This window comes from Biomphalaria glabrata, chromosome 7 (genome assembly GCF_947242115.1).
Source record: "Biomphalaria glabrata chromosome 7, xgBioGlab47.1, whole genome shotgun sequence".
Classification (NCBI taxonomy): domain Eukaryota; kingdom Metazoa; phylum Mollusca; class Gastropoda; family Planorbidae; genus Biomphalaria; species Biomphalaria glabrata.
Genome location: NC_074717.1, coordinates 33,707,315 through 33,728,279, shown reverse-complemented (window position 1 = coordinate 33,728,279; position 20,965 = coordinate 33,707,315). Strand labels below are relative to the sequence as shown.

General features: G+C 34.4%; 1 protein-coding gene across 2 annotated transcripts; it reads right to left on the bottom strand.

Moving 5' to 3' along the window:
- Nucleotides 1–1,003: 1,003 nt before the first annotated feature.
- On the bottom strand, nt 1,004–17,827 carry LOC106075848 (lipopolysaccharide-binding protein-like). 2 transcript variants are annotated; one of them, XM_056036767.1, is made up of 17 exons: nt 17,682–17,827; nt 15,135–15,254; nt 13,952–14,051; nt 12,830–12,964; nt 11,318–11,391; nt 10,999–11,147; nt 8,898–8,961; nt 8,133–8,224; nt 5,439–5,618; nt 4,963–5,034; nt 3,635–3,799; nt 3,388–3,455; nt 3,230–3,272; nt 3,036–3,099; nt 1,716–1,792; nt 1,163–1,209; nt 1,004–1,021 (listed from the first exon to the last, which is right to left on the bottom strand). In XM_056036767.1, coding segments are annotated over exons 2-17 (1,443 nt in total). In that variant the 5' UTR covers nt 15,247–15,254; nt 17,682–17,827; the 3' UTR covers nt 1,004–1,020. The 2 variants fall into 2 exon arrangements, with proteins under 2 accessions (XP_055892742.1, XP_055892741.1); XM_056036766.1 differs by lacking the exon at nt 1,004–1,021 and having other exon boundaries at nt 1,142–1,209.
- Between the last annotated feature and the right edge of the window lie 3,138 nt (nt 17,828–20,965).

Below are 20,965 nucleotides of genomic sequence, written 5' to 3'. Positions count from 1 at the left end.
TATGAGGATTGCCAGCAAAATGTAGGTAAAATTGTTTTGCATGTGTAGTGCTGGAGTTAAATATGTGGAGGCCCTGTTCCATTTTAAAGACTTGAATGAAATATTAACTTAATGCTGACACCTTTATACTTGTAATATTGTCATGTTTTGTTTTCATAGTACATGTGTATGTTTAAAAGATTTAAAAATTTTTAGTTTATGTGTGTTCCTGAATTGTGTTAGAAAGAAATAGACATTAAATGAAAGACTGAAGAATTCAAACTTCTCTACAGGAAAAAGCAGTTACAAAGTAGAAGTTAAGGTCACTTCATCTAATCCAGTATACTAGTGTTTCTCAAACTGTGGTACACTGACCAGGAGGGGGGTGCCAAGAAAGATGAAAATTGTATGTAGTTTTAATAAATTCTTCGCTAAAAGCCAGTTTATTCGATCGGATACTTTGACTAATAATCAATTCGCTCCTCGCTACTGTTTCATATTTATTACGTACTATTCTATGAAGACCTAAACCAAAGATTTGAATTCACTTGGATATTCCCGACTGGATATTGAATCATTTTGCCTGTAGACAAAATAAAATCCCAATTACAGATGAACCCATATTAGTGCAGGAGCAGCTTATTGAAATATCCGCAAACGAGGAACACAAACCAACATTTGAAGAAGGAGACCACACATTCTGATTACACAAATCTATTCCAATTCATATTCTTCCATTATGGGCTATTGTCAAGAAGTTGTTGATTGCTTTCCTGTCTTCTTATTTGGTACAACGTGGATTCCTTGCTGTAATGAACGTCATCACAAAGAAACCATCACTCATGTATTTGTGTATCTTTTTCCGTGAGTTTTGACTATTAAAAAAGGGGGCCCCGGGTCAAAAAAAGTTTGAGAACCTTTGATCTAATCAATGTCAATGTCAATCTATCGAATTCATCTAATCGTCTTCAAATCATCGCCATAGGAATAAAATCAATCTGTCACCTAGACGCTTTGTTCTAGATTTCCAGTCTCCAACTTTCTACGAAATATAAAATAGATTAAAATCCATCTCTTCAAACTCGAATTCCTTTTTAATTAAAGGCAAACTAAAACAAACAGAAAACAAAAATCAGGCTAAAAAAACACCAAAGATCAACAAATCGTTTCAAGAAATATTTACTATTGTATATTTTGATATATGACGTCAGATGACAGAACAATGGCACCCTGAAAAAGAAAACAAAAAGCCACTAAGAAATATGCAATCAATGGGGATCGCAATCTGTAGGTTTTACAAAAAATGTTGAAGTCGTATTTCAGTAGCCTACACCCAAGATTAAACGATGGCTTGATTGGCTAACTTAATTAACTCCTAGCTTTCGACAGCTCACGAGTGTCCCGGGTTCGAATCCTGGTGAAGACTGGGATTTTTTATTTCGGGCTTTAGGGCGCCCCTGCGTCCACCTGACATTAGTTAGGCGGAAAATCGTGCTGGCCACATGACATCATCGTAAACCGTGTTTCCACAGAAACAGATGACCTTTTAATCATCTGCCCTATAGATCGCAGCTCTGATGTGATTGAAAAAAAAAATCCAACTTATTTAATAATTCTACAGCTAACTAGATAAAATACTTCTATCGAAATGCAAATCAGGTTTCTTATATCATTATAATAATTACAAATACTTGAAAATTAAACCATTCCATTGCTTCCCCTCCCATGCTACTCACCTGCACAAATGTAACATCAGGACTCTTTAACACCAAGTCAGTGAGAACTGGAACTTTAATGCCAGATTTGGCGATTGCTAAATATTAGGAATTAAACAGTAGTAGTTAATCATTGTTTCTTTCTATAAGTTCCGAATATTGAATAATGATTAATTGGACGATTGGAGCTGTAGATGTATACTATCATTACTATGTCTACATTTACTACTGCCAGACCATGGCTGTATTCTCTCTCTTATCAATAAGTGTTCATCTCTCAACTATGACCATCTAATGTCAATAAGCACGTAATGGACAACTATCTTTTAAGCATTTGAATATATTATTTCAAAATTTGTCTTAAAATTAGAAAAAAAAAAAACAGTCCACGATGAAATTCAATCGATAGGTAGACACTTAAATAACTTGTATAGGAAACTTTTGATCTTAATCTAAGGATTCACTTTTCCTTCTGGCGCTGGATTTTACACTGGAAATGAAAATACAATTTTTGTAGACTCGTTTAAAAACAATATTATCCGACAAGGGATATCATATCTCGTGTTTAGTTATTCAGTACAACAACAACAGTCAGTTGGTCCTAAGAGGTAAAATATAGAGGTTCAGTAAATCAGTTAATAAACTACCTAAACCTAACAAAACATGAATAATAATTTTAAAAACATCAATTGGTCGATTAATTTTGGACATTAATTATTTTGTTTGATATCGAATAATAATGATAATATTATTGATATAGTTTTAAGGACGGAGTTCTTCCCCTTTAGATACGTTTTTTTTTTTTAAGGATTTTAATAATTTGCTTCTTTAAAATTGAATATGTCTTCCTTGCAGAGTAAATAGCATTCACGTCTAAACAAGTCTAAAAGCTGTAGACCTTCTTGTAAACTCAACCACTCACTTCTTCAATTGGTGTTAACTGTTAATGTTTTTGTTTTGGGATACGTAATTTAGAATGTACATTCATATGATACTGATAACGATAGCCTCGACAATGATGTAGATCAGGGGTTCTCAACCTGTGGGTCGCGACCCCTTTAGGGGTCGATTGGCGATTTGCTAGGGGTCGCCTAAGACCATCAAAAATATGGATTGTTTTTTGTCTATTCTTCTATTGTTGTGTGGATGGGGGTCGCCGCAGAGTGGGGATTGTAAAAAGGGGTCACCGAGCTTAAAAGGTTGAGAACCGCTAATGTAGATAAACATATCTCAATTTTGCTGGGAAAAATAAACTGGTTAGAGAGCTACTGGCAATCCATTCTAAAGTAATCTATGAAAGGATTAAAAAAAAGTTTTGCCAAGACAGACTTATTTAATTACCTTTAATCTCAGGAATAACTAATATATTGAGACCGGACTCCAGAAAGTCAGTGACCTGGTTTACCTGTACAAACAAAAGAATGAAACGAGTTGAGAACAGAGTTATACATCTGTTAGGCTGCTGGTAGGTTACAGTACCACTGGCAAAAACATTCAAATGTATTTGAAGCTTCCAATGAACAAAGGCACCTTACTGTTACAGTTTTAATATTCGATATCACGTCAGCCAACTTAACCCTGGCAGAAGAAAAATAAAATTAAGTTTAAGAAAAGATTTTACTAAAAAAAAACCCCAAAACAAAACACTAAATCAGAACACATCTTTAAAAAGTGAATTCCCAGAATTACTTACTCAAAGTCATAAATATTTCCTGAAATCGAATTATTTTGAATGTTGACGTTGCCAGACATTGACAGGGCCTGAAACATGACCAAAACAATGTCCATGTCAACACAACTCAGAAATGTATGGCCTACAGGACCTAACGTTTTAACAACGTACCTATTCTATAAACCTAAACAAATATTTTAAGAATGTCTAAATATACTCTACATAAAAGAAATAAAAATAAAAAAGAAAAGTGGAAAAGTATCTTCACCATTTTAGCAGAGATTAAAAACTTCAAATCTCCACTGGGTAACCTGGCCGATATGTTCACCTGACCCAGTAATGACACGTACAGCTGATCACTGAGACTGACGTCTGGTACACTGGTGGACTTGATTGTTACTTCCAGCTGGGATTGAGGAAATGCTTCTCCAATCTGTAAAGATTTGCAGACAACATGCGAAGAATAACTACACTAGTGATTGTATTCTATTTAAGATTATATTTGTCCCTGATTTGATTATTAATCTAATTTATCATGATGAATTTTTATAGGGGAAATTTATGATTACTTAGTCTTAGCTAATCCTTTATGATTAACACAATTTTAAATATATAAAGTTAATGTTTAACAGTTCAGAAGGCATTCAACTTAATTTAACCAGACTTAAATACAATAAAAAATGTGTATCTTTGTTATATAACCTACACGACTACAGTTATATATCTTCGTAATATCCAAGCTGCTATTACAAAATCACATTTTCACAATGTTATGTGTGCGTGTGTGTTTCTATGGTGACCGTGAGAAGGAGTTAGCGATAGGTTGTTAATGGTGCAAGAGAGCAGCATTGTTATCAGCTTTTTTTTGGTAGGGGAAACGACTCCAAATTACGAAGAGTAGAAAGACGTATTATTTATTACTAAAGACTTCTACATTTATTTCATTTTATCTCAAGTAGAGTGTGTCTATATTGTAATAAAAGTTTTATATAATATTGTTCACAAAGAAGTTATTCAACTTATTTCAAGTTTTAAAATTTAAAATATAATAATCCTACAGCGGTTTAGTTGTCTATTCATAGCATAATATAACAAGGGAACGACCGGCTACATCACACCGTAACCTGTGTCAAGGATGAAGAATAGCATGTTAGGCTCAAACTACTTTCATTGTTTGTTTGAATAGGATCCCAACATGGATCTATGATGTCACAGACAATGATTTGTAAAGTATTAAATGATTAGTCAGGGTTTCATAAACCATCACATTAAGAGGGAGACACAGCCCAACAAAGGAGGACGAAAGAAAACAAAATATAAAATGTCCTATTAAAAAAAAAACAAAGCTTATCTTAAGGGGAAGAACTCCTTTCATTAAAACTATATCATCTACCAATAATGTAAAAGTTATTTCCCTTATTCGATATCAAACAAAATAATTAATGACAGAAAAGGAGCTGGGCATTTTCACATTTACGCCAATGCCTTATGAACGTAGAATATGACCTCCAAAAAGGAGGATGTGTCCTCCTTTTGCCGGACGTCTGATAGCCTTAAATATACACCCATATTTATGCTCATAGTTAGTCTTCATACCTTAGGCATAAAGATTCCAGCACACTTAGAGCTGCAAGATGTATCTAAATAATGTTTGATAGACTCAGGCAGCTGTAGAGGAACAGTTAACAGCTATTTAACAATATTTATCTAAAAAAGAGAAACATCTACAAATTATATTTAAAAAACCTGCCACATTGCATCTATTTATAGCACACAGTACAACTTGATTTATTGTTAGTTTTCCTTTAACCCAGAGGTTAACTATGGTTGGTTACAAAGTTCTAGGGGTATTTTCTTTTAAAGATTTTCAGTAAAACAAAATATACTACACTTAAACCAGACTCACTACATGCTCACTGAATGAAACAATGGAGACATTTGTTCTCTAGTACCTCAAACTAAAAGCCCATGTTTAGGGCAGCTCTACTTCTAAACACCAAATTCTGCTTACCGTAGATTATTTTAGAATGGCAAAGTAATGTAACAAAAAGAAAACAACATTTACTACGTACTGTGTCTTTTGATATCGTGTACTGCAAGTAGTCGTGGGTGTGTGCCACATACACAAATGACCGCAGCAGGTAGTCAGACAGCCAAAGATAAACCATTTTCGAGTTGTCAACACCGTCAGGTAAAGGGTTCGGTGTGAATGGACATTCTGTGATCAAGTCATTCTTCCAAAAAACTTCCCCCTGACGAAAATTAAACAGAAATTAAAGCATTCAGTAAGCGCATGACATGGATTAATCTATATATATTTATAATTCACGAGCGTAGCCAGGATTTTTTTTCGGGGTGGGGGGATTTTTCTTCCCTCCTGCCAATATATATGCATCTATGTATGTATGTATGTTATGTATGTATGTATGTATGTATGTATGTATGTATGTATGTATGTATGTATGTTAGTATGTATGTATGTATGTATGTATGTAAGTAAGTATGTATGTATGAATGTATGTATGTATATATGTGTGTGTGTGTATGTGTACATAATTAATCTTTATTACATTCTGTCCCTTCATTCTTTCGGAAGACGTTTATTCGTTTATTGTACCCTAGAACAGATTCTTTTTGGAGTTAGTGGAAAAATTATAGACTCCCCGCCCTTGCCAGCAAGAGGGTCTGGGGGAGCGCTATGAAATGGTAATTAATTATTTTGCTTGGTATGGAACTAGGGAAAGAAATAGTACTTGACAGATGTGGTGGCATACGTTAAATTAGTCCCATGGAGGAGGCTTAAGCTTTGAGTGAACAAGTTTGTTTTTTTTTAAAGCGACTACGGTAACATTTACAAAGATACACCCTCCAACTTATTTTTCTCAATCGGTCTATACATGTGATAGGATTATAGAGCTAAACGAAAACAACTGGTAAAAATACTTCTAATCGCACAGATTTAATCTTGTTTGTCTAGATCCATTACAAATGTAATCACATGACTGATCCAAAAGAAGTTTCAAGTTTTTTTTTGTTTTGGTGCTCTTGTTATTCGTTTGTTATTCAATGCCAAGAAAGATTAAACTAAAAAAAAGTTTTTGCCATCGCATTCTTTTGAGATCAGAGAAAATCTCATGTCGTTGATCAAGACGAAGAATGTGTTCAGCCCCAACCCCTCTACCAATAGGCCTAAATAAACACACTTTTTTCTATTTTTTTCTCCCTTATTTGTTGTGGGCGTTACAAATTTAATTACTTTTAAAGCTATTAAAGCATTTAAAATTAAAACTACGGATTTTAACTATTTGAAAAAAAAATAAAAATAAAAACAATCAATAGAAAAATAGATTACTAAAGAAAAAAGCAAAAAAAAAAAGGGAAAGAACCACCAATTACTGCCATTTATCCTTTCTGCTACTTAAAGCAAAATTAATTAATTTGTATTAATTGACTAATTATATGATTAATATTTGGATTGATTCGTGTATTGTCATCGACAATAAATAATTATGCAAAATTTCAACTTGATCCGAGAATAGCAATTGCGAGAAAAACAACGTCGTAAAGTAATAAGGGGATTAAATCCATATATACATCCACATCTTCATTAAGTAGCATTTATTTCCCTTTTTTCAATATCAAACAAAATAGTTTATTACCAATAATTAACTAACTAATTGGTTAATTTTTAATGTGACTTGACAGGTTCAATGAATAATTATGCAAAGTCTTAAGTAAGACTAAAACTAAGACTAAGACTGGTTTATTGATCCTTACGGAAATTTTTTGTGATTACAAGGACTCTTTTCTTATATAAAGACAACACAACAGAAAAATACACATAAATACAACAGACACAACATAAAGAGTTCATTCAGCGACTACACACAGGTATCTTGGTGCTTTTTATGTTCCCTGATCAACGAGTGGCGGTGATATAGTCTGACCGAGTGAGGTACGAACGAGTTTTTGTACCGCTCCGTTCTTGTTTTGATTGACAGCAGTCGCCCACTTCGCGACGACCTGACGTAGTTCTGATGGAGCGGGTGGCCGTTGTCTTCCAAGATTTTTTCGATTTTTCTTAGGCACTTTTGTTCAAAAAGTTCCTTTAAATCTGGTAATGTTGTGAGTGTTATTTTTGATGTTTTTTTAATGATGTTTTATAGACGTCGCAGCAGTTTAGATGAGGTGTTGCCCTGCCAACAAGTTATTCCGTATGTTAGCAGATTTTGTATAGTCGCGCCGTAAAAAGTCTCAAGGATCTTTTTGTTTTAGTTTAAAGCTATTACGTTTGTATAGAAAAAAGAGTCACTGGGCTGTTTTCTTTGTCAGAATTCCAAGGTGGTCTTCCCATGAAAGCTTGTTGCTAATGTTAACGCCTAGATATTTATATGCCTTTACTTGTTCTATAGATGTAGTGTTTATTTGCAGTTCACGTATAGTTTGTTTTTTCTTTCTGAAATCTATTATAAGTTCTTTAGTTTTTGTGACATTCAGTTCTAGAAATGTGTCGGTGCACCAGTTTGTAAATAGATCCGAGAATGGGAAAATTAGAAAAAAAAATATGTTCAAACTTTGTACCAGTCAAACAGATAGACAGCACATCTCCATGTCTGATTAACTCGACCAACATTTACGGTAAATGCAAATCCTGTCCAACACTTTGATTCTATATTTGGAAAAGAGGTAGGAGACTTGGATTTGAGCATAGTCCTAATGAATGTTTGCCCATCCTGGTGCATTAAGGCTACTCAAACAATTCTTACCTTGTGGGAACTCTCCAGGTAGCTGGAAGCTATAGTTAGTGGTGCAACGAGCCTATAGTCTATCACAAAAGTGTTAGCGAATTCGGCTGTTACTGTAAAGTAAGTAAAAAAAAACAAAGATGAAATAGTGACATCATAGAGACCAATCCTAGATTTGATTCACTTTGACCAACAAATATTAGACTCTATACTATAGTTGTAGTTATGATATAGTTAGAGAACTTGGTTAGGCCATTTAATACAAAGCTTAAATCAACTGACTCTGTGTCTGATACAAGTTTTGTTCACGTTGTTTCTCCTACACCCATTCTCGGATCCAGTTGAAGCTTTACACAATTATTTGTTGGATCTACTAGAGTATGGACATTAATTATTTTGTTTGCTATTTAATAAGAAAAATTGAGAGATATGGGGGCGAGATGTCTGAGTGGATAAATGCCTGACCTCTGAAATTTAGTCGTATCAATACATGAATCAATTAAAAACTAACGAATCTATCAATTAATGGAATTACTTAATTTTGTTTTATGTATAGAAAAAGGGAGATAATTCATACAGTATTGAGATATATGTCAGTGATTTTTATGGTTCTTCCCCTTAGATTCCCTTTGTTTTGAAAAAAGATTATTTAATAATTTTCTTGTTTGATGTACTCTATTTCATAATATAACTCTTTCTTCTTATTCACGTTCTAATTTCGAGAACGAGTCAAAACTAGCGGCGTAAATAAGTAAACAATAAAATAAAAAAATATAGTCTACTTACACGGCATTGTCTTCACCTTTGCATTTATATTTTCATTGATTTCCTTCTCTAAAAACGGACAGATCTGAAAACAAAAGTTTCAATTCTAAGCTGAAGCATTACGTGTTGATGATTATTGTGTTCGAAATGAAAGGCACATCCAATGAAGGACAGAGAAGAGAAGAATTCCTAACAAAGGAGGACAACAACAACAACAGAAACATTAATAGCAGCAGCAACAAGAACAATAACAGAAACATCCACAGAAACAACAACAACAACAACAACAATAGCAACATCAGTAACATCATCAACAACAACAAGAACAATAGCAACATTAGTAACATCAACAATAGCGACAGCAATAACAACAACAACAGAAACATAAATAGCAACAACAACAACAGCAACAATAACAACAAGAGAAACATTAATAGCAAAAACTACAACAAAAACAGCAACAACAACAACAACAATAGCAACAACAACAATAGCAACAACAATAACATCAACAGAAACATCAACAGCAGCAACAACAATAGCAACATCAGTAACATCAACAATAGCAACAACAATAACAACAACAACAGAAACGTCAATATAATAGCAACAATTGCAACAACAATAACAGCAACAACAGAAGCAAATTAAAAAAAAAGATAGTTAATTTTATTACATAAATAAAACTAAGGAAAAAATGCATTTAGCTTTCATATTTCTCAGATGAAGAAACACTTCAGTACTTTGTGAGAAGAAAGCTGGAAGTCAATCCTTTCTGTCCAATGAGTGGAACAATGTGTTGATCAGCGAAAAATTCTTTTATTAAAAAAATAATCACTGAAGTTTTGGAGTTTAATATAACTGGGTCACACATGAACATTTTTAGAAAGCTTATATTAACTCACTCATGGTTCTTCCGGGTTCAAATTTTCTTCACTTTATTTCCTCCATTTCCCATTATTTGATCAAGTTGAAACTTTGCGCAAGTTATTCACACGAATAAAAAAAAATTAACCAATGAATTAATAAATAAGTCGTGACTAATTAATTTGGTGTCACATAGAAAAGATACTAAGCTTACAGGAGATAAGCTTTGCAATAATGAAAGATATGTCAGCCATTAGATGGTGCTCTCCCCCATCCATCCCAAAGTGCTGGGTGGACTCAATGCAAGATAGCAGACTCGTGCTTATATGTCGCAAGATCTGAAGAGTAGCTGAGGCAATTGATTCAAAATAATTGATGTAATTTCACTCCATATAAGGAGGCTTTTAAAAAGTAGTTGTAAATATTTTACTTGATTTTCTGTTTTGCAAGTGGTTTAATTAAACGCTTTAAAGTCCATCACAAAATATCCGATTTCCTGGGTTACTGTACGCATGGCAATGCTTCATATAAGTGACTTTGTGTGTTCTACAGACGGTGTAAAGGATTGCGCTTTCGACAGTTTGATAATTTGCCATTGGGTTAGGAATGTAAATCAAATAAAAGCAGAACATTTTTAGATTTGTGTTTGACGGTCGTATTGTACTTTAACTTAATAAAACTTGAAATAAATTTTAAAAACCTCTTTGTGAACAAAAATACCTTTTAGTACAATATATAAACAAATTCAACTTCAGATGAAATACAATCAACTTATATTTTAAACACCAAGTCTCTAGTACCCAAGACATTTTTTGACAGTGCCGCTTTTCTTGCATCATTCGCACTGCATAGCCAGCAACCAATCGCTGACCTCTTCTCATAGTCACCATAGTAACACACACACACACACTCCATATTAACATTTTAGACTAATGCGACGCAGAGCACGTCCGCATAAAGGAGGACTTTTTCTCCTTTTGTCGGACGTCTGGTAATCATAAGGTTTCATCCAATGCCTGGACTAGTCTAGCAGTAATTGGTAACGATATTTGTTTTCCTTGTTAGCCTATCAATATCCCCCCTTATGAGCATCTAGGACAGGGTCATCTGACTAGGACAGGGTCATCTGACTAGGACAAGGTCATCTGACAAGGGCATCTGCTTTAGATGTCAGACTTCTCTGCTATAAACAAACAATATTGCTCATTGTCATTTCCAATATAATATGAATCAGCGTTATAAACTGGAGGTTTACCTCTTCCATTAGTTTGCTCTTGAGATTATTCTGAAACAAGCCTTTGATGAGATTCATTAGATTAGAGTCTTTAAATTCTAAACTGAATGATCCAATGTTTGCACTGCAGCGTCGAGAAACAATGTCTGGACGAGACTGCGAGTCAACACCTAATTGTTGTCCAGTGAGATCAAGTTATAATTTTAAATAAGTATTGTTTTAAAATGATTATAAACGATAATATAAGATTACATTGATAAAAAGAATAATACATTTCTTAGAAAGTTCTTGCTTAAAAATTTTTAGAATCCAATCAATATTATATTGCCGAAATATTTACCTAGTCCTACTGTAAGAGAGATACTGGAGTCTGATATTTTCGCATTTAGTCCACCGGAAGCACTGATTGGTATGCTGTCAAGGAATTACAGATAACATTATTTGTCTATAATCATGATGATACTAATGATCACATGTAGCTATTCTTTAATCCCTATATGTATATTTTGTTACTACCCTAGCTCTTAACCCCGTGATGGAGCCGTCGGATAATAAGACTTATCTTTACCTTTCCACCATCACAAAGTCGCTTCTAATGAGAGACGGTGAAAGGAACTTATGCCATCAGTTCGACATTTGAACGGAAATTATGCTCGTGTTTAATGCAAGTCTATTTTTTTTAATGTGTATGGTCACTGTATAGTACGCTATTAGGTTGGGATAAATGTATTATTATGTATAACGTGCAAATTAAATGCATTGTGTTATGCTATCTTGAGTACAAGTACTATGTTATGCTATCTTGAGTACAAGTACTATGTTATGCTATCTTGAGCAAGTACTATGTCATGTTATCTTGAGTACAAGTACTATGTTATGCTACCTTGAGTACAAGTACTATGGTATGCTACCTTGAGTACAAGTACTATGTTATGCTATCTTGAGTACAAGTACTATGTTATGCTATTTTGAGTACAAGTACTATGATATGTTATCTTGAGTACAAGTACTATGTTATGCTATTTTGAGTACACGTACTATGATGTGTTATCTTGAGTACAAGTACTATGATATGCTATCTTGAGTACGAGTACTATGTTGTGCTATCTTGAGTACAAGTACTATGTTGTGATATCTTGAGTACAAGTACATGCCGTGCATACTTCCTAGACCGAACAATTCTTTTTTATAAAGTCATTCATTTTCAAATAAAAAAGTTCCCACCCCGTGGCGCCTGCTTATGCCAGGATAGTTTCCAGACACATTACCCATCTTACCATTGTCTACTATGTCCGGATCACATCTTTCACCTTGTGATTTACTTTGCCTTTTACCTAACTATCGTAGTCTTGAAAACATTTTTCCTTGTCCCCCCCCCCCCAACTTTTACGCACGATGTGAGCTAGGGCAATAACTATACATAATCTACGTTTCAGAAATCAAACTTGTAGAGTCTTTGCTTCATACCCTTCCCCCCAAATCAGTAAATACATTTTCGATTTAACATAATGTGCTAAAAATAAAATCGGATTAGATAAAACTCTATCGCGAGGGCAACTTTCATAAAATTTTGAATTCGACCTTTTCTTTATAAAATTTTGAATTCGACCTTTTCTTTATAAAATTTGCGAAATTATAGAATTATTTAGAATTAGAGTGTCTCTGAATTCTTTCTGATACCTTGCATACACAAACTAGGACGTTATAACAGAAACACAATTTTAGACAAATCTGAAACATGCTTGAATTAAAAGCATATTTACTTTTAAATGTTAACGCTTTTCAAGAGAATGAGGCTGTTAACTACTGCAGATTTCTGAGACTAAATGTCATGCTTTTGGTAAATACTTACAATAAAACTTTGTAAGTCAAGTCGTAGTCTGTATACACATCAATTCCAAATTGCTTTAGCTCAATAGTAAGACCATTCTCTGCTGGGGTGAAGGCTACGTTACTGACAATATCACTCACACTTTTACTGTGTATACTGCCAATATATGTATATATATGTTCCTGTTTATCTATCTATCTATCTATCTATCTATCTATCTATCTATCTATCTATCTATCTATCTATCTATCTATCTATCTATCTATCTATCTATCTATCTATCTATCTATCTATCTATCTATCTATCTATCTATCTATCTATCTATCTATCTATCTATCTATCTATCTATCTATCTATCTATCTAGTTATAAAAATGTATTGTTACTTTGTCTTTTTCTCAAGAAAGGCCAGCAACTGTATACTGTTATATTTATTAGATCGGTACGTAAAACACAAAACCAATGTAAAAGATAGTTAAAATAATACTCGGAAACATATATGTACATACAATACCCTCGCATACAATATAATCTGGTATGTATGTTTCTCCACTGCATGAAGTTTGGGCATTAGTGAATGCTTTTTTCTGTCTATGCAAACAACCTTTAGTAACTATACCTTTAACTCTTCAAGTTTAGATGATAGTGAAACCAATATAGCCTACACTAGTGCCAAGAACAAAGCAGCTGCCCACTGAAGTAGATATCCTTCAGAGACGCTGGAATTGGATAGGTCACACCCTTCGCAAGCCTGCATCCAACATAACAAGGCAAGCCCTAACCTAGAATCCCCAAGGAAAGAAGAAGAGGGGACGGCCCAGGAATACATGGCGCCGCGATTTGGAAGCAGATGCCAAGCAGATGGACAAGACGTGGGGACAGTTGGAGAGACTCGCCCAGAACCGAGATGCCTGGAGGAAGCTGGTTGGTGGCCTATGCCCCAGAAGTGACTACAGGCAGAGATGAGATGAAAGCCAAATTTTAGTTGTTTTCTTGTCTGATCTATTTTTCAGCTTCAACTAAATTATTACATCCCAGTTTTACGTTTCTCAATTTTGAAGTACATAACACAATTTTATCTTACAGATTTTTTTTCTCTGCTTGTTCAAACTGGTTCCAGTATACAGTATATAACCAACTTACTTTTTCAAGGAATATTTTAAACTGCCTTGGTTTCCAGAGATATCAGGAATCGTCAAATTTTGGAGGAAGGTTTTCAGTACTTCTTGCGCAACTCTATTGGCTGAAAAACAGTACAAAACTTCACTTGTGGTATCCTATGCTAGAGCTATCTTTAAAAATAAATTTTGAACTATCTTTCGGAAATAAACTTTGAACTATCTTTGGGAAATAAACTTTGAACTATCTTTGGGAAATAAACTTTGAACTATCTTTGGGAAATAAACTTTGAACTATCTTTGGGAAATAAACTTTGAACTATCTTTGGGAAATAAACTTTGAACTATCTTTGGGAAAAAAACTTTGAACTATCTTTGGGAAATAAGCTTTGAACTATCTTTGGGAAATAAACTTTGAACTATCTTTGGGAAATAAACTTTGAACTATCTTTGGGAAATAAACTTTGAACTATCTTTGGGAAATAAACTTTGAACTATCTTTGGGAAATATTTCTTGTTGATTTGGTTTACATACAAGAAGAAATGTGCGACGGACGTAGTAGTTGGATTCAACTCCAGGTAGAAGTGAGGAATTTCTTCTTTTTACTGAAAGAGGTTCCTGGGATTGTTTTTTTTTTTCTTTTGGGTATTTTTCGTACTATCTTTGATGATCAATTACACATTACCATTCTTTAATTATGTGAAGAAAATTTTACCGGAACAAGATTTGGCCCAATACATTAATTTTTAGTCCTCATTTGTTGAACTTGTTTCCATTTTGCTGTTGTTCTGAACTGGGCTACAAATGTATACTTATTTCTTCAGTTCAGAAAGTGATTCAATGCAGAGACTTCTTTTCTTCTTGAACAATGACACATTCTTTGGTTCATTTGAACAAGGCGAGACTCATTACATTCAACCTTCGGTCAATTTATTACAAGACTTGATCTTTGTAATAAGAACTTAATTCGCTTATTCAATGGCTCTATTCTTGTTTTAGAAATTCAAATTTTTTTTCATGCGATTTTTTTTTTATCTATTTCATCTTATATATATAATTCAGAGTCATGATGACTGACTTACTGATCACTACTTCTCTCACTTGCCGTGGACAGCAAAATAAAAACAAAATAACCAATTACTGAAGTCTAAAATAACGTTTGCAAGTCAAATGTTATGTAAACAACACAATGCAATCTTTGTATTACCATAGTTTAAACCGTACTGTGTAAGTCTTCCTTTGGCGCCAGGGTTGACAGCCAGACTGACACAAACAGCACCGACAGTAACGACCAGCCATACAGGTACAACTCGCAGCATGTCGAGAACTGAAGACATTATTAAAATAAAAAAATATCAGTTTATTTACTGACCTAGTGGTGATAGTAACTTTTAATCAAGCAAAATAAACAAAAATACTAAAAAAACCAAATCAAACAGGATTATTGAAGGGAAAGAACTGCACATTTATATATGTCACAACACTCTATGTTACGATGTGTTGTGATGCCGGGGATTTTACTTGAAATAAAATAGTTAAATAAATTGAAGATCTAGGATGCACAATTAACGATTCTTTGATAAAACAAAACTCTGGAACTTTATTTAAATACAACGTAAGTACAGCTTATGTACAAATTACAAATCAATGCTTCATAATATTACAAAGGCTTTAAAACAGAGCTCCTAGAAACGTGACTGTCTACAGGGACACCATCTCATTGACTGCCTCTACTTTCTTACCCCCGCCAATTTTCTGGCGCTAACTCTTTTTTAAAAAAATGTCTTTGTTTAATTTCAAATCAACCAATAGATTTCAAACTTCATAATTACGCCCCTTGGTTAAATCCTGACGTGATGTCAAGTGTCTAAATTTGAGGGGTAAATCCCGAGACTCATGTCGAGGGTTTATATTTCTTTTAAAAGTGAAATGTACAAACAATTCTATAATGTTATCTGTGACAATATATATATTTATTTTCCTTTTATTTTATTTTCCTTTTCTATATAATCACAATTAATTAATTACCACTATTTTGTTATTAAATTATTTCTTGTATTGATTCATTTTTTGTTTTTCATTTTGTGTTTCAACTCGATCCAATAACGGGAAATGGGAGAAATAACGTGTACAAAATTTGTCCCAGACAGACAAACGGAGCTTCGTATTAAATCTCTTGAGAAGACCTACAATTCTGTTCGTCCTTTCACGCCCAAAGGAGGACTGAAAAGAGAAGAACGTCTTAGAAAGTAGGACAACCCCCCCTCCACACAGACAAACTAGCTTTGTTAGTATCAACTAGTCATGTAATCAAATTAGTAACTGATCTAGATCAACAATATTAAATCTGTGCCATTAGAAATATTTTAACCAATTGTTTTTGTTTAGCGCAATTTCATGTTTTCAGCTTTCTCTATGCGCCATGATCCTATCACTTGTCCGGACAAAAGTTGAGAAAGAGGGGGAGGGAGAAAAGAAGAGGGTATCTGCATCAATGTTACCGTGATCGCGCTTGAAATGCATTAAAATAACAACCAATTGCTTAAGTCTCCTCCTAATTCAACTTATACCACCACATCTGTCAAATACGATTTCTTTCTCTTGATCGATACCAAAAATTATGTTTTACCAATAGTTAATAAACTAATTAGTTGGTTGTTTTTTTTTAAATTATATTGATCCTTGTTTGTCAGGTTTAATTAATAATTGTAGGAAATTTCAAATTGATCCAAGATAGGGTGAGGGAGAAATAACGTTTACAAACTTTTTACCAGACCGACAGACAGACAGAATGATTTTATGTACAAAAAAATGTACAAATCTTGAGGAGCTCTGACCAGCCTGAAGTATACAAACCCAACTGTTTACGAAGGAGGCTCTTCTATAATCTACCGACGTTCCTTTTCAACAGAAGATAATGACAATTTACGATGTGTCAATCTAGTCGTGCATGTTAATAACAGACTTTAACTCTTTCTGTCCTGAAATAATTTTAAGTTGCATCACTGAGTCAAACAACTGAACATTATTTACATCTTTTTGTTAGCATTTCGATTTACATTCTTTAAGCCATACAATGCAGTGACATAGAAATAGCAGGGTAAGCAATCTAGAGAACTGTGAAGGCGTTGTAATGGAATATAAAGAAAAACGTACGAAAACGGAGAGGAAGATTGGGAAAGTTTTTTTTAGACGAACTGTTAACAAAGTCAAGAGCGCCATATTGAACGATCGCTGTTGTCAACAAAATGGTAGAAAATATATTGTGCTAGAAACAAAAGAGTTTAGAAAGTCACTTTTACTGGGCTCGAATCTAATTCGCGCAAAAAAAATATTTCCATAACCTTTTAAAATACGTTGATGATAACCTTAGATAAACACTGCCGATATTCTGAACTCAGGATAAACAGCTATTTGTAATTATCTGCTATAGATAAAACATCTAATTATGAAGTCATGTTGCTGATTTAAAGTATTCCATTTTTTTTAACGCTAATATGTACTTTCAGATGTAACAACATTTATTTTGATTGACATAAAACAGATCTTCGCGTTTAATTAACTACACTTTATCATTTCTTAAATTTTAACTAGCCGCAGGGTCAAATTCAAAATTTATGAATACACTTCAAAATTAATTTTTTAATACGAATAGTATTGTCCATTGTATACTACAATCATTCGATTGAACACAATTCTGTTTGTTTGACTATTAGCTGAAAAGGAAAAACTTAGCTCTATATCACGTAAATACCTTTAATGAAATGACTTGACACTATAGATACACCATATGGTTCTACTTCTACTTTAACGAAGGATTTAAATGTCAGCCTGTAGCTAGCGCATGCACTCAAAAGTATCACAGATCAAAGTGAAACCATTGGTTTACCTAGTCTTTCTCTATTAGTAGAGTTACAGGATATGGAGGGGTAGGATTGATTCTGCTGGCCCGTGAAATCTCATTACAAAACCATTGTAAAGGTGTCATCGTGAAATTCTCCTCCCTCAAAAAAAAATAATTGAGTGGTACAAAACACATTTGGGGGGAGGGGGCGGAAGGATTGAGGGAGTGTGTGTGTGTGTATGTGTGTGTGAGAGAGAGAGAAAATCACGCCAAAATCTCAGATGAGATAGCTAGTAGGTGAGACAGCTAGTAGGTGAGACAGCTAGTAGGTGAGACAATATGTGCGAGCCATAAGTTGCCGAGCATTCTGTAAAGATAAAGACGTCACGAAGGTCAACATTGACATTCATGTCTCATTGGACATTGTTTTTTTAAAATACATTTACATCTAGTCTATGACTTGTGTGCAGTTCGTGGAACAACTCAAGTAGGCGGGGGACATAGTGGCACAACTGTCCACACTTGGGAGTGTTTCGAAGTTCGCACAACTATTCACAACCATCGCAACAACTATTCACAACTATAATGATAATGAACCAGACAACCACTCACCGTGGCTGCTTTATCATAGGTTTGACCTCTGCACGGATCATAGTCCAGTCCAATGTCTTTTTCAGAACAAGTTGGTCATAATAATGAGCATCTCGCTTCACTGTTTCAAAGTACCCAAGGAATGACTCTTTTATTTCAACATTCTCAACATCCATGTAACAAACTATAAAGGGATCACTGTATTTCATGAGAAACAATTATTGACAACTAGTATGATAATGAAAAATAAATAAATTCCAAGTTACTCCCTGAGAGTAACCCCGCACGGAAAGAGTTAAAATTAATTTGTGTGCAATGCATGCAACAGAGTTACTAACTTACAAAAAAAACAAACGTGAATATCAAGATTACAATGGCAGTGGCATAATATTTAATATTTACTGTTATGGGCCCTTAAGTGGGGGTTACTTTCCAATTTAGACCCCCCTCCTCCCTTCTTCTTAGCTACGCCACGGACCATAAATCAGAACAAAGATTTTTATACAATTCTTTAGTGTTACGTGTTTCTTACAACTCTGGAATGTAGTATTAACGATAATAAGATTTTCGTAAACCTTAAGAAAGTACATTAATTGTAGTATAAGCTAGGTGTGCTGTTTTATACAGTTATAATTTACATATGAAATATACTGAACAACCAATTTTCCATTATGAATTTTTTTTGACGTTTTAGCGAGAAAATTAATTGTTAAAAAAATGGCGTCATAGGTGTGCTTTTACAGCACTTATAACCAAATTTCTCAACTCCTCCCTTACTTACTTAGACTTGAGTCCTCCCGCGCCGTTAGGAGCATTGGAGGCAAACTGTCTCCACAAAGATCTGTCACTGGCAATGTCGGATGCCTCCTCCCACCTGGTGTCCACTGTTCTGAGGTCCTACATGAAAGTGTGGCGCCAAGTTATACCAGGACGTCCCTGTTTGCGTTTTCCTCGTATTGGCCTCCATGTCATCGCAACTCTTGGTATGTGTAGTTCATTTTGTCGGAGAACATGTCCAGCAACCCTCATGCGACGCTCTGTCACAACCTAAGTGTTCGACTCCCAGTTCGACATAGAATTTCCTTGTTTGAGACTCGATCTATATAGCTGACTCCCAAAATCCGTCTCAGCCATTTTTGTTGAGCCACATTTAGTCTTTTCTCAATTTTGACAGAAGACTTCCATGTCTCACATGCATATGTTGCTGTTGGGATGACGATTGTGTTGAGAAGGTGTATTTTTGTCTCAAGACTAATGTATGGCTTGTCCAAATATGCTGCAGCCTTTGGAAAATGCTCCCTGCCTTTCCTATTCGACATGCTACATCATGGTAAGCATCTCCATCATTTGTTATGATGCAGCCAAGGTATGTGAACTTGTCCAACTCTTCAAGCTGTGACTCGCCAAGTCTGACAAGGGCACCCTTTGCCTCATATCCCACTCGCAAACTTTAAGTCATATCCAAGTTTATGCGGAGGCCAAATTTGGGAGCCTCTCTATCTAGGCTCTCCGTCATTTCTTGTATGCATTTATTTGTAGCCCCGAGTAGTGCAACGACATCGGCGAAGTCCAAGTCCGTCATTCGATTTTGTTCTCGAATCCTGTTCTTCTTTTGTTAGCAAAGTTTTGCCTTGTTTGTCTTTTATTGGTGCTCCATGCCCACTCTTTGCTCCCGTGAGATCTCGGACAATAGCGAGACTTGTGCTCAATGTTATTATCTTATCTTATATTGTAAAATACATATACAAAATAGAAGATCAAGTCCTACAAGTGTCCCTAGGTAAATCTAGTCATGCCTGTTAATCAATGACTTAAATTCTGCCAAACCATTGTTTTTTTTCTTCTGGCTCATACCATATTATCACGAGGGAAGAAGGAGCATTTGTATGAATGAATCCCAGCGTAAGGAACAGGGAATGTGCCTTTATCTTTTTATGTTTCTGAGTATTTTATTAGATTATGTTTTTATTTTTGAAGATTATGATTTAATGTTTATCTTATCTTATATAATACAGACGTTACTTCAAAAAAGAAGATGATAACGTCCTACGCGTCATGCATTTAGTCATGCATATTAACCAATGACTTAAATTCTGCCAAGTCACTGGTTTTCCTGGCTAGCTCAGGCAACCCATTCCATGCTTTAATAGCACTAGGGAAGAAGGAGTATTTGTACAAATTTGTCCTAGCATATGGGACGAGGAATGTGCCTTTATCTTTGTGTCTTTCAGAGTATTTTATTAAATTTTGTTTTTGTATTTGAAGATTATGGTTCAGTGTTTTATGTATGATTGCTACTTTACTTTTGAGCCTTCTGTCCTGAAGGCTTTCTAAATTTAGTGATTTTACTAAAGGTGTTACTCTAGTCAAATGTGAATATTCGTTTGTTATGAATCGCACTGCTCTATTTTGTGTCTGTTCTAGTTTCTTAATGTTTTCTTGAGTTGAGGGGTCCCAAACGGAGGATGCATATTCTATTATTGGCCTTACCAAGGTTAAATAACATTTTAGTTTAATGTTCTTATTTGATTTATAGAAATTTCTTTTAATAAATCCTAATGCTTTGTTTGATTTTTTTGTAGTTTCATCAATATGTGGATTCC

What these genes read in the sequence shown, in the direction of transcription:
- LOC106075848 (XM_056036767.1), bottom strand. Translation starts at nt 15,246, where the DNA reads ATGCTGCGAGTTGTACCTGTATGGCTGGTCGTTACTGTCGGTGCTGTT. An exon ending in ACACGATATCAAAAGACACA is followed by an intron (nt 5,035 to 5,438) that starts GTACGTAGTAAA and finishes GTTCCTCTACAG; the next exon opens with CTGCCTGAGTCTATCAAACA. An exon ending in CTGATGTTACATTTGTGCAG is followed by an intron (nt 1,210 to 1,715) that starts GTGAGTAGCATG and finishes TTTCTTTTTCAG; the next exon opens with GGTGCCATTGTTCTGTCATC.